This window comes from Babylonia areolata, chromosome 20 (assembly GCF_041734735.1).
Source record: "Babylonia areolata isolate BAREFJ2019XMU chromosome 20, ASM4173473v1, whole genome shotgun sequence".
In the NCBI taxonomy this organism is placed as follows: domain Eukaryota; kingdom Metazoa; phylum Mollusca; class Gastropoda; order Neogastropoda; family Buccinidae; genus Babylonia; species Babylonia areolata.
In genome coordinates, this window is record NC_134895.1 from 32,032,422 (window position 1) to 32,045,140 (window position 12,719).

The window sequence follows — 12,719 nt, forward strand, 5'->3', positions numbered from 1 at the left end:
ATTCAGCATTCATTCATACAGCCATTTACCATTTATTTACAATTCATTGAGCATTCATTCATACATCCATTCACCATTCATTCACAAGTCATTCAACATCATTCATACAGCCTTTCACCATTCATTCACAAATCATTCAACATCATTCATACAGCCTTTCACCGTTCATTCACAAGTCATTCAACATCATTCATACAGCCTTTCACCGTTCATTCACAAGTCATTTACATCATTCATACAGCTTTTCACCATTCATTCACAAGTCATTCAGCATTCATTCATACAGCCATTCACCATTCATTCATCCATTCATCTGACTTAATTCACACAGGAATACAAAAAATGAAGAACAACAAATCACATAGTAGACATCCTTTCAGTGTCGGAAGACTATGGATTATACGCTGGGTGATGGTGTTTCTGGCGAAGCATCGGCTGTAACTTGACAGAGCTGTTCCAGAGTGGCAGTCTCTCCTCTCTCTCTGTCTCTCTCTCTCTCTCTCTCTCTCTCTCTCTCTCTCATGACAAACTTTTTGCCGCCCCTTGCCCAGACACGGTGTTCATCCCCGAGGCCAACCTGGACCTGAAGATCCGCTCCCTGAAGGACTTCACCCAGGGCAAGCCGGAGGTGACGGTGCACGGGCCCCAGGTGGTCAGCTGCTCGGAGGCCGACCTGACCGGAAAGGCCGTCACCCGCACCTCGCCTCGTGTGGAGATCACCACCCAAAGTTTTCAGGTATGTGTTGCGAGTAGGTCTGGGTTATATGGAAATCAGGTGATGTGAATAAACAGTGAGACCAGGAGAACAAATGTTTTAACAAATAGAAAAAAGTTGTAACCCTCTCCATTCACAAGGTACACAACTTCAAGTCAATGCTGCTTATGCTACCGATTCAGCAAGCGCACAGGTAAATAAAAGGTACATTGGAACAAACCCAGACACTTCCTCAAAAAAGGAAGCGCCGGGCTTGTCCTTATACCGATCATTTGACACGTGCACACAGCAGCAGTGACAGAAGAAATATGCAAGCACAAATTAACAGGACTTGCATAACCTTTTAATCCTGAATAATCTACACAGAATATAACGGACAATGCAAAACATTGCTGCTGTGTGCACGTGTCAATTGTGAATGGAAAAAGTTACCACTCTTTGCAATTTGTTATATCTAGGATACTTAAAATCAGACACACTGATCACATTACCAATAAACAAGTTCGCCAAGCCGTCAAGCAGCACATTGGACCATAGGAAGATCTCCTCACCATATGAAATAAAGATGGATGTCCATGTAACAAGATCTGTTGGCCTCGCAAAAACATTTAATGGAGAAAACAAACAAGAAAGGCAAGGCCTTCAAGACTCACTTGTGATACACACTTGAAGAAAAAAAAAGTAATAAAAACTTTAAAATCAAAAATTAGTTTGTTGAAATGTGCTCTCTATTCGTTATTATAATTATACACAGCTTCGCGAAAAAAAAAGAAAGAAAAAAAAGGCTTCAATGCAGATTCGAACCACGGATGTTTAGATCGAGAATGATTGGTTTTACTCACTGCGCTAACGCGGGTTCAATGCTAACGTTCAAAAATTATTATTTGGGCATGTTCTTTTAGCGGAATAAATCGACAGCGGCAGTCGAAGTCATCATGTTATTTTGGTATATCTCGGGCGTTTAAAAAAATTCTTTCAAGTCCGAGGTAAAGGAGACGTTCCCATCGCCTCAAAAACACTGCATTATATGTCCGTTTTTGTAGATCTGCAGAGATCCGTGATCGACAAGCTTTGTCTTTCCACTCACTGAGAAACTAGGACACCTTCCATTCAATTTCTCTTTTCTGTTCATTCAAGTTAATTCAGTATCCACTTTCAAACATTCATATTTGTAATTGTATTTCTTTCTATCACAACAGATTTCTCTGTGTGAAATTCGGGCTGCTCTCCCCAGGGAGAGCGCGTCGCTACACTACCGCGCCACCGTTTTTGTTGTTTTTGTTTGTTTGTTTGTTTTGTTATGTTTTGTTTTGTTTTTTGTTGTTGTTTTGTTGTTGTTGTTGTTGTTTGGGTTTGTTTGGGTTTTTTTTTTTTTTTGTTTTTTGTTGTTGTTGTTGTTTTTTGGGGGGGTTGTTGTTGTTTTTTTGTTGTTGTTGGTTGGTTTTTTCCTGCGTGCAGTTTTATTTGTTTTTCCGATCGCAGTGGATTTTTCTACAGAATTTTGCCAGGAACAACCCTTTTGTTGCCATGAGTTCTTTTACGTGCACTAAGTGCATGCTGCATACGGGACCTCGGTTTATCGTCTCATCCGAATAACTAGCGTCCAGACCACCACTCAAGGTCTAGTGGAGGGGGAGAAAATATCGGCGGCTGAGCCGTGATTCGAACCAGTGCGCTCAGATTCTCTCGCTTCCTATGCGGACGCGTTACCTCTAGGCCATTACTCCATGATGATGATGATGATGATCGCATTCCTCTAGGTCTGTCTCATGTGTATCAAAAGCTATGTCTCTGCAAATGGTTTTCCCGTCTATTCCACGCTATTGACAGACCACTGCTTTTTTGACTCACTTGTGTAAACAAGGTCAGTCTATGTTATAACCCGGTGTTCGGTTGTGTGTGTGTGTGTCCGTGCGTGCGTGCGTGCGTGCATGCGTGCGTGTGTGTGTGCGTGCGTGCGTGCGTGCGTGCGTGCGTGTGTGTGTGTGTGTGTGTGTGTGCGTGTGTGTGTGTATGTCGTAAACTTTAACATTGCCATTTTCTCTGGAAATACTTTGTCTGCCAATACCAAATTTGGCTTAAACATAGTAGGAAAAAAATCTTCACAGTCATACCAATAATAGATTGTATGTCTCCCGATTTTAGCCGTATTTCCGAATCATTAACAGTTTATTTCGTTGATGTTCGTTCCGTATTCCAAAAACCGCTGTAACGCCTTTGCAGCTTGCTGATTATCTGGCGAGAATATGCCATGACCTCGTTTTTCTTATTCGCAATTAAAAGCAAAGAAATACACATTCTGGACAGAACACATTCAGGTGACACTAACTACATTATTGACGTGTTTACTGCATATGAATATTCTAAAGTGGACATTAACTAGAATGAACAGAAAAGAAAATTTGAATCAATTGTTTCACTGCCTCGTCTAAATGGCACTGGTCAGTGCAGATCTTGACAAAACATGTTGCAAAGCCTGACGCGATGGCAACGTCTCATTAACCCCGAATTAAAAGATTTTCTTAAATAATCATCGACGTTTTTACTGCATATGGAAATCATGTGGAGTGATGGCCTAGAGGTAACGCGTCCGCCTAGGAAGCCAGAGAATCTTAACGCGCTGGGAAAAATACAAAAAAAATGGTGGCGCTGTAGTGTAGCCACGCGCTTTCCCTGGGGAGAGCAGCCCGAATTTCACACAGAGAAATCTGTTGTGATAAAATCATCAACATCATTATTATTTTTATCATTATCATTATCGTCATTATTATTATTATTATTATTATTATTATTATTATTATTATCGTCCTTATTATCAGTATTAACATTATCATCATCATCATCATCACCATGAATTCAGCCACCACACACACACGCACACTGCTGCACGTGCAGATGCTGACAATGCCGGACTGGGGGGCGGGGCCGGCCAGGCTGGTGACGCTGAACCCCCCGAGGGTGCTGACGGCCCCACCCTCCACCACCACGGCCTCCACCCCCCGCCCCGTCAACAGGACCCGTGCCATGATGACCCGCAACAAGGAGGCCTCTGTGGACGACCTGGCCATCAGTGAGTGACCGGCGGTGTGCCGTGTGTGCTGTGTGCGATTATATCACAGACTGACATAAGTGTACAGTTTGGCCAACAGCAAAGTGAGAGCTGTATTAATCAATAATACTTGTCCTTTGCAATGGGAAATCACTTTCTTTGTGAAGGACTATGACTCTCAAACTAGGAGGCAAAATTGCAAAGGCTCTTCGTGCTGCAGCCTTTGGGGCTAGTTGGCATTTGGGGACCACCCCCAACGCTGACTGTCCTTAGTCCCTCATGGCCGAGAGAGTGGGGATGTAACTTGGGCAAGACACTCTCCGCTATAATCTAATTCTCGCCCAGATAATTGAGACAGCCGTTGCCTCCTCTGCTATTCCGATGGTCATTGTCGGACACGACTGACTGTCATACTGTGTGCGATGTTGTGCAAAAGAAACAGAGGGGTGAGGGTATAGGATCTTCTTCTTCTTCTTCTTCTTTGTTCTTGGGCTGCAACTCCCACGTTCACTCGTATGTTCACGAGTGGGCTTTTACGTGTATGACCGTTTTTACCCCGCCATGTAGGCAGCCATACTCCGTTTTTGGGGGTGGTGTAGGATGAATAGGGAGAGATGGGGAGAGAGAGAGAGGGGTTAGGGGGGAACTTGTGGAGAAAGGGGACATGTATATTAATCGGCAGACCTTACCATCAGTGAGTAAATGGGTGCACTGGCGGTGTACTGTAAGATCTGTTATACGAAGGAAAACGGGGTATGGAGAGAGAGAGAGAGAGAGAGAGAGAGAGGGGGACAAGAATAATCCATAGTTTTCATAATCTTGTATTTAAGAATAGGAGTGATGGAAAGATAAAGTTGTTGCCTGTTGCAGAGAGCTTATGTTAATGGGTTTATTGTTTAGTTACTTCTCTGGTCAGTTGTCAGAACACAGATCGATGAGTGGGTGTGTACTCACATGACAGACTGGCAGCCAAACAATAGGAACTATAGACTGTGGGGTACTGGCGTGTTACACGATACACGTACAACATTTTTTTATGACACAACGGTTTTCCGAAAGCTGACGGTGTGGATGGGAAACAGAAAAATAAGAAAAAGAGGCAATTATTAGTAATTATTACTATTAGTAGGTCAGTGACAGAGTCATATTTCTAAAGGCATATGAATAGAATGTGTATGAAAATCACATGGCACAACATCAAATTCACAGGATTATCAAGCGACCTCAGTTTTAAGAAGAGTCTTTCACCTGTCCCTCAACCCAAACTCTCTCAACACAGTTGGCTTGATTAGTTTATTTCATTTTATGTTAATGTTTTACACAAATGTAGGACAGGCTCTCTCAAGGCCTGAGCGGCACGTCGGGTTTATAATGTGGAGTGATGGCCTAGAGGTAACGCGTCCGCATAGGAAGCGAGAGAATTTGAGCGTGCTGGTTCGAATCACGGCTCAGCCGCCGATATTTATACCCCCTCCACTAGACCTTGAGTGGTGGTCTGGACACTAGTCATTCGGATGAGACGATAAACCGAGGTCCCTTATGCAGCATGCACTTAGCGCACGTAAAAGAACCCACGGCAACAAAAGAGTTGTTCCTGGCAAAGTTATGTAGAAAAAATCCACTTCGATAGGAAAAACAAATAAAACTGCACGCAGGAAAAAAATACAAAAAAATGGGTGGCGCTGTATTATAGCAACGCGCTCTCCCTGGGGAGAGCAGCCCGAATTTCACACAGAGAAATCTGTTGTGATAAAAAGAAATACAAATACGAAAGTCATCCTTCTCCTCCCCCTTCTTGTCCAAAGAAGACATACATCAGAAAATGTGTCAGGACAACATCAAAGAATGGACAGACCTGAGTTTCCAAGATTCCCAGAGAGCTGCGAGAGACGGAAACCGATGGAGAGAACTGGTCTGGAAATCATCTGTGGTGCCCTGACGACCCTCCACAGGGTTATGGGACAGGTGAAGGTGAAGGATGGGACAGGTGAAGGTGAAGGATGGGACAGGTGAACAGGTGAAGGTGAAGGATGGCACAGGTGAAGGTGAAGGATGGGACAGGTGAAGGTGAAGGATGGGACAGGTGAAGGTGAACAGGTGAAGGTGAAGGATGGGACAGGTGAAGGTGAAGGATGGGACAGGTGAAGGTGAACAGGTGAAGGTGAAGGATGGGACAGGTGAAGGTGAAGGATGGGACAGGTGAAGGTGAACAGGTGAAGGTGAAGGATGGGACAGGTGAAGGTCAAGGATGGGACAGGTGAAGGTGAAGGATCGGACAGGTGAAGGTGAAGGTGAAAAGGAGATATGATGTAGTTGATCTGGATCAGTCCTCACGCTTTGACACCACCTTGAAACTGAAACTCTCTGACAGTCAGCTGGTGTGTGTGTGTGTGTGTTGTTGTTGTTGTTGTTGTTGTTGTTGTTTTGTGGGACCTCCATCCTCCTGTTTTTCCCACTTTTGAACTGATATGTTGGCAGTCATCGCAGTGGCAGTGGTGGGCGCCATCCTGGTGATCACCCTCATCGTGGCCTTGCTCCTGCTCTACAAACGGCGGCGGCACTACCAGGCCAAAAAGGACCCGGACATGGAGCTGAAGCAGCCGCTCAACTACCAGTCGGTGACCGCTGTCCAGTCCAGCCCCGTGCCGCCAGACCACCTGGCCAAACTGGACGAGTTCAGCACCATCTCCGCCACGCTGGGCCCCAAAGGTCAGCTGGAGTTGTGTTGGTTGTTTCGCTCTGTCTCTGTCTGTCTGTCTGTCTGTCTGTCTGTCTGTCTGTATCTCTCTCCCCCCCCCTCTCTCTCTCTCTGTATTTCTCTGTGTCTGTATCTCTCTCTCTCTCTCTCTCTCTCTCTCTCTCTCTCTCTCTTTGTATCTCTCTCTCTCTCTGTATCTCTCTCTCTCTCTATTTTTTTTTTTATTGGACGGCGTGGGGGCTTTTCATTTTTGACGTGGGGTATCTGAGTGAGAGAGAGAATGTGTGTGTGTGTGTGTCTGTGTGTCTGTGTGTGTGTGTGACATACAGAGTGAGACCGACAAAGAGAGAAAGACAGACAGACAGACAGAGAGTAGGGTTTAATTGTAGAGTTAAGTTTAACGATCTCTTATTGGCTTGTGACTTTAATTTAATAAATCGTGGGCTAACACCCCTTTCCTTTTAGATACAGTAAGATAATACTGTTGTGTCTTGTGTCCCACCCACCCCCCCCCCCTCCCCCCAGCCTCCCTTTCTTCCAAGCAGATGTAGTGCAGTGTGCATGGATCAGTGCACACGCATTGACGCCGCATTGACACCGAATCAGAAACTCTGACAGGAGTGTTTCTGTTTCAGCAGCTGCCAACAGTGCCCCCTCCAACAACGCAGAGGCTACCATGAGACACAGTCAGGGGAACGGGGTAAGTGTTGTGAGTGAGAAACATAACGGGGGAGGTGATCGAATGGTTAGAGCACTAGATTCTTGCCGGAGCTTCCTGAGTTCGATCCTCTGCTGGGGTAAGGGTGGAGAATTTTCCGATCTTCCGGGTCAGCATATGTGCAGACGTGCTTGTGCCCGAACCCTCTTCTTATGTATACGCACGCAGAAGATCAAATAGGCACGTTGGAGATCCTGTGATCCACATAAGCGTTCGGTGGGTTGTGGAAACAAGAACATATCCAGAATGCACACCCCCGAACTTGAAAACGGAGCATAGCTGCCTATATGGCGGGGTAATAAACAAACGGTCATACACGTGAAAAGTTACATGTACGTGTAAGTGTGTGTGTCTGTGTGTGTGTGCGCGCACGCGTGCGTGCGTGTGTGTATGTATGTATGTGTGCGCGTGCGTGTGTGCGTGCATGGATACATTCAAGCGTGTGCTTTGAGAGAACACGTATACTGTGTATGTCCACGTATTTTCATTTGGACCTTTGTTTTGACTGTTCAGCCCAGTGCGGGGGAAGGTGCCACGTTTGAACACCCAATCTTCAACAGGAGGAAGCAGCGGCCAGCGTCCTCTATCTCTGAAGTGCTGGAGGAACTGGAGAGAAGAAGCAATCGTAACAGTACTGGTAAACATCAAATCAGTATTGTTATTTCTGTCATGATGATTATGGAAACCGCGCTGCTGGAGAAAAAGATCGACTGTAACAAGTGATCTGTTAAATGCAGGCACTGGATGATAACACGATATGAACCTTAGCAAGTGATCTGTTAAATGCAGGCACTGGATGATAACACGATATGAACCTTAGCAAGTGATCTGTTAAATGCAGGCACTGGATGATAACACGATATGAACCTTAGCAAGTGATCTTTTAAATGCAGGCACTGGATGATAACATGATATGAATCTTTATGTAGAGTGTACTTCAGTTACATGTTAGGGTCATAATGACATTTTTTAAAGGCATATACATGCTGTACATGCCATTATATACATCGATAAATGTGCATGCAAATACATACTCATCACTGGTATTATTCACGTATGTGTGTGTGCACATACATGTGTGTATGCTAACAAGCACATGCACAGAGGCATTTACAGATATTCGTGTATGCACACAGAAGCATGCACACACACACACACACACACATACACACACACACACACACATACACATACGCACACACACGCACACGTGCACACACACACACACACACACACACACACACACACATGTATTTGCATTTCCACAAAATGTGTGTTTAATAAATAAATGTCCTTTTAAAAAAATAATAATAATTAATAAAAGATTCCATGAGACGCTGACGATGCTGCTGATTGTCCATGGTGACAGGTTCCACAGAGCAGGGCGGGGGAGCGGGCCCCAGGGAGGGGGATCAGGTATGGAATGCACGGAGTGACGCTCACACCCCTCTGTCTTACGTGAGTACTAACTAACTGCTCTGTCTGGCTGGCTTCTGCCGTTGCTGCTGTAGGCACAGCCACCCCCCCCCCCACCCCCTTGTGTCCCCTTCCCTCCCTTCCCCTCTCACCCCTCCCCTCCCCTCCCCTCCCCTCACCTCCACACCCCTCCGCAGCCTGGACCTGTCTGTGTCTTCACAACATCCAGTCTCTCTCTCCTACGTGCTTTTCTGCTGGCCGGGATTTTGACTGAGAGAAAGTTAAGAGCTTTTGCGCTGTGGGTTTGATAAGGTGCATTTTGAAAAGGAAGTGTTTGAAATTTTCAGTGTTATCTGTTATATGCATTAAAAGAGATGACTCAAACTCGGACATTTTAATGACCAGCCCATTTTGCCCGTGTCACGTGGGGGTGGGGGGGGCTAGGGGGTACAGGGACAATATCTAGATAAGGTGAAACACAAATCATCGCCGTGAAACATTAAGAGAGAGAGGGCCGGGGGGGAGGGGGTGTTCGGGGGGGGGGGGGGGGAGTTCGGGGGGGGGAGGTATTTTGCAGAAACTGTGATTGTTGAGAACCATAAGCATCCCTCATTGACTTCAGTGACTAGCCAGCAGTGGTCTGTTAGAACCATAAGCATCCCTCATTGACTTTGCAGTGACTAGCCAGCAGTGGTCTGTTGGAACCATAAGCATCCCTCATTGACTTTGCAGTGACTAGCCCGCAGTGGTCTGTTAGAACCATAAGCATCCCTCATTGACTTTGCAGTGACTAGCCAGCAGTGGTCTGTTAGAACCATAAGTATCCCTCATTGACTTTGCAGTGACTAGCCAGCAGTGGTCTGTTAGAACCATAAGCATCCCTCATTGACTTTGCAGTGACTAGCCCGCAGTGGTCTGTTAGAACCATAAGTATCCCTCATTGACTTCAGTGACTAGCCAGCAATGGTCTGTTAGAACCATAAGTATCCCTCATTGACTTTGCAGTGACTAGCCAGCAGTGGTCTGTTAGAACCATAAGCATCCCTCATTGACTTTGCAGTGACTAGCCAGCAGTGGTCTGTTAGAACCATAAACATCCCTCATTGACTTTGCAGTGACTAGCCAGCTGTGGTCTGTTAGAACCATAAGCATCCCTCATTGACTTTGCAGTGACTAGCCAGCAGTGGTCTGTTAGAACCATAAGCATCCCTCATTGACTTTGCAGTGACTAGCCAGCAGTGGTCTGTTAGAACCATAAACATCCCTCATTGACTTTGCAGTGACTAGCCAGCTGTGGTCTGTTAGAACCATAAGCATCCCTCATTGACTTCAGTGACTAGCCAGCAGTGGTCTGTTAGAACCATAAGCATCCCTCATTGACTTCAGTGACTAGCCAGCAGTGGTCTGTTAGAACCATAAGCATCCCTCATTGACTTCAGTGACTAGCCAGCAGGTGGTTTGTTAGAACCATAAGCATCCCTCATTGACTTCAGTGACCAGCCAGCTGTGGTCTGTTAGAACCATAAGCATCCCTCATTGACTTCAGTGACTAGCCAGCTGTGGTCTGTTAGAACCATAAGCATCCCTCATTGACTTCAGTGACTAGCCAGCAGTAGTCTGTTAGAACCATAAGCATCCCTCATTGACTTCAGTGACTAGCCAGCAGTGGTCTGTTAGAACCATAAGCATCCCTCATTGACTTCAGTGACTAGCCAGCAGTAGTCTGTTAGAACCATAAGCATCCCTCATTGACTTCAGTGACTAGCCAGCAGTAGTCTGTTAGAACCATAAGCATCCCTCATTGACTTCAGTGACAAGCCAGCAGTGGTCTGTTAGAACCATAAGCATCCCTCATTGACTTCAGTGACTAGCCAACAGTGGTCTGTTAGAACCATAAGCATCCCTCATTGACTTCAGTGACTAGCCAGCAGTGGTCTGTTAGAACCATAAGCATCACTCATTGACTTCAGTGACTAGCCAGCAGTGGTCTGTTAGAACCATAAGCATCACTCATTGACTTTGCAGTGACTAGCCAGCAGTGGTCTGTTAGAACCATAAGCATCCCTCATTGACTTCAGTGACTAGCCAGCAGTGGTCTGTTAGAACCATAAGCATCACTCATTGACTTCAGTGACTAGCCAGCAGTGGTCTGTTAGAACCATAAGCATCCCTCATTGACTTTGCAGTGACTAGCCAGCAGTGGTCTGTTAGAACCATAAGCATCCCTCATTGACTTTGCAGTGACTAGCCAGCAGTGGTCTGTTAGAACCATAAGCATCCCTCATTGACTTTGCAGTGACTAGCCAGCAGTGGTCTGTTAGAACCATAAGCATCCCTCATTGACTTTGCAGTGACTAGCCAGCAGTGGTCTGTTAGAACCATAAGCATCCCTCATTGACTTTGCAGTGACTAGCCAGCAGTGGTCTGTTAGAACCATAAGCATCCCTCATTGACTTTGCAGTGACTAGCCAGCAGTGGTCTGTTAGAACCATAAGCATCCCTCATTGACTTTGCAGTGACTAGCCAGCAGTGGTCTGTTAGAACCATAAGCATCCCTCATTGACTTCAGTGACTAGCCAGCAGTGGTCTGTTAGAACCATAAGCATCCCTCACTGACTTTGCAGTGACCAGCCAGCAGTGGTCTGTTAGAACCATAAGCATCCCTCATTGACTGCAGTGACTAGCCAGCAGTGGTCTGTTAGAACCATAAGCATCCCTCATTGACTGCAGTGACTAGCCAGCAGGTGGTCTGTTAGAACCATAAGCATCCCTCATTGACTTTGCAGTGACTAGCCAGCAGTGGTCTGTTAGAACCATAAGCATCCCTCACTGACTTTGCAGTGACTAGCCAGCAGTGGTCTGTTAGAACCATAAGCATCCCTCACTGACTTTGCAGTGACTAGCCAGCAGTGGTCTGTTAGAACCATAAGCATCCCTCATTGACTGCAGTGACTAGCCAGCATGTGGTCTGTTAGTGCCTCAGACTGTCGTGCAAGATGTCCAAAGTTCAAAGCCCAATGGAACATGTTGAGTATTCAAGGGTTGAGATTTTCCTTATCCCTCATCGTGAGCATCATTTGCTGACGTGCAAGTCAGCATAATATAATGTCTGTGTGTGTTCTGTGGGAAAATCCACTGTGACATGATGATAAAAACAAATACACCTGCAGAGAGAAAAGATTGATGGGCTGTGCTGCACTGTGGCGAAGCGTTCTCCCAGTGGGGGACAGCAGCCCGGATATCACACACAGAAATTTCTCTTGACAAAAAGTAATATAAAAATAGAATACGATATATCACAACACAACAACACTACACAATACAGTACAGTCCACCACAACAACACACCACAATACTTGTCATTCAGGCTTACTGTGGCTCCCCCTTAATTGTCATAACTTGAGATGGGCACTAACTGTACAGTTTCTGCAAGTTACCTGACATTTATGTCATGAGTTCTTACATTACCATTGCCATGCTCTTACCTTTCTGTTTTTGTTTCACCAACCACATCCCACACTCCCCACCCCACCCCACCCCACCCGCAACAGAACGCGGCTACCACTGTCATTCTGGATAAAATGGGGAAATTGTTTCTGAAAACCCTACCCTTACTCTCGTCTGTTTGATCACTGGCAAGCAATGCAAAATTAGTATATCTCTTTTCTTTAGTTATCTTCTCATCCCAATGATTTATCTTAGGGTGAAGGTTTTGATGTATAGATTTGGTGAAGGTGTGTGTGGAGCGTCTGAAATGTTTTGATGTTCTGAATACAGTCACAAAGAGCGTGTTGCAGAGTGTTTGAAGGTTTGATTAATTCTATTACATGTTTTGAAATTTGTTCTTTTAACAATTTAGAAGCATGCAGTTATTTCATATTGCGAATGGATCATTCAGTGGATAGATACATGGACCAGCTGATGTGTTTGAGAGAGGGGAAGAGTTAAGATTTTTTTTATATTTGTAACTATTTCTTTCTATGGGTACTTGACCTGAAATTGCTGGACAGAAATGGGCAACATTTGTCAAATGCTGTAAAATAGTGAAAGTTGTGCAAGGTGGAGTTGGTTTTTTTGTTGTTGTTTTGTTTGTTTGTTTTTTGTGGTTTTTTGTGGGTTTTTT

General features: G+C 45.3%; 1 protein-coding gene across 7 annotated transcripts in view; it reads left to right on the forward strand.

Annotated features, from left to right (window-relative positions):
- Positions 1-12,719, forward strand: part of LOC143295404 (axotactin-like) — a 348,925-nt gene that overhangs the window by 327,108 nt on the left and 9,098 nt on the right. For 4 of the 7 annotated variants that reach the window (XM_076607080.1, XM_076607084.1, XM_076607082.1 and 1 more), the window contains 6 exons: positions 552-736; positions 3,611-3,785; positions 6,243-6,473; positions 7,098-7,162; positions 7,694-7,817; positions 8,550-8,638. In XM_076607080.1, coding sequence (XP_076463195.1) covers positions 552-736; positions 3,611-3,785; positions 6,243-6,473; positions 7,098-7,162; positions 7,694-7,817; positions 8,550-8,638 — 869 coding nt within the window. The remainder of the gene's footprint in view (positions 1-551; positions 737-3,610; positions 3,786-6,242; positions 6,474-7,097; positions 7,163-7,693; positions 7,818-8,549; positions 8,639-12,719) is intronic. The other 3 variants (XM_076607083.1, XM_076607085.1, XM_076607081.1) reach the window with 2 other exon arrangements.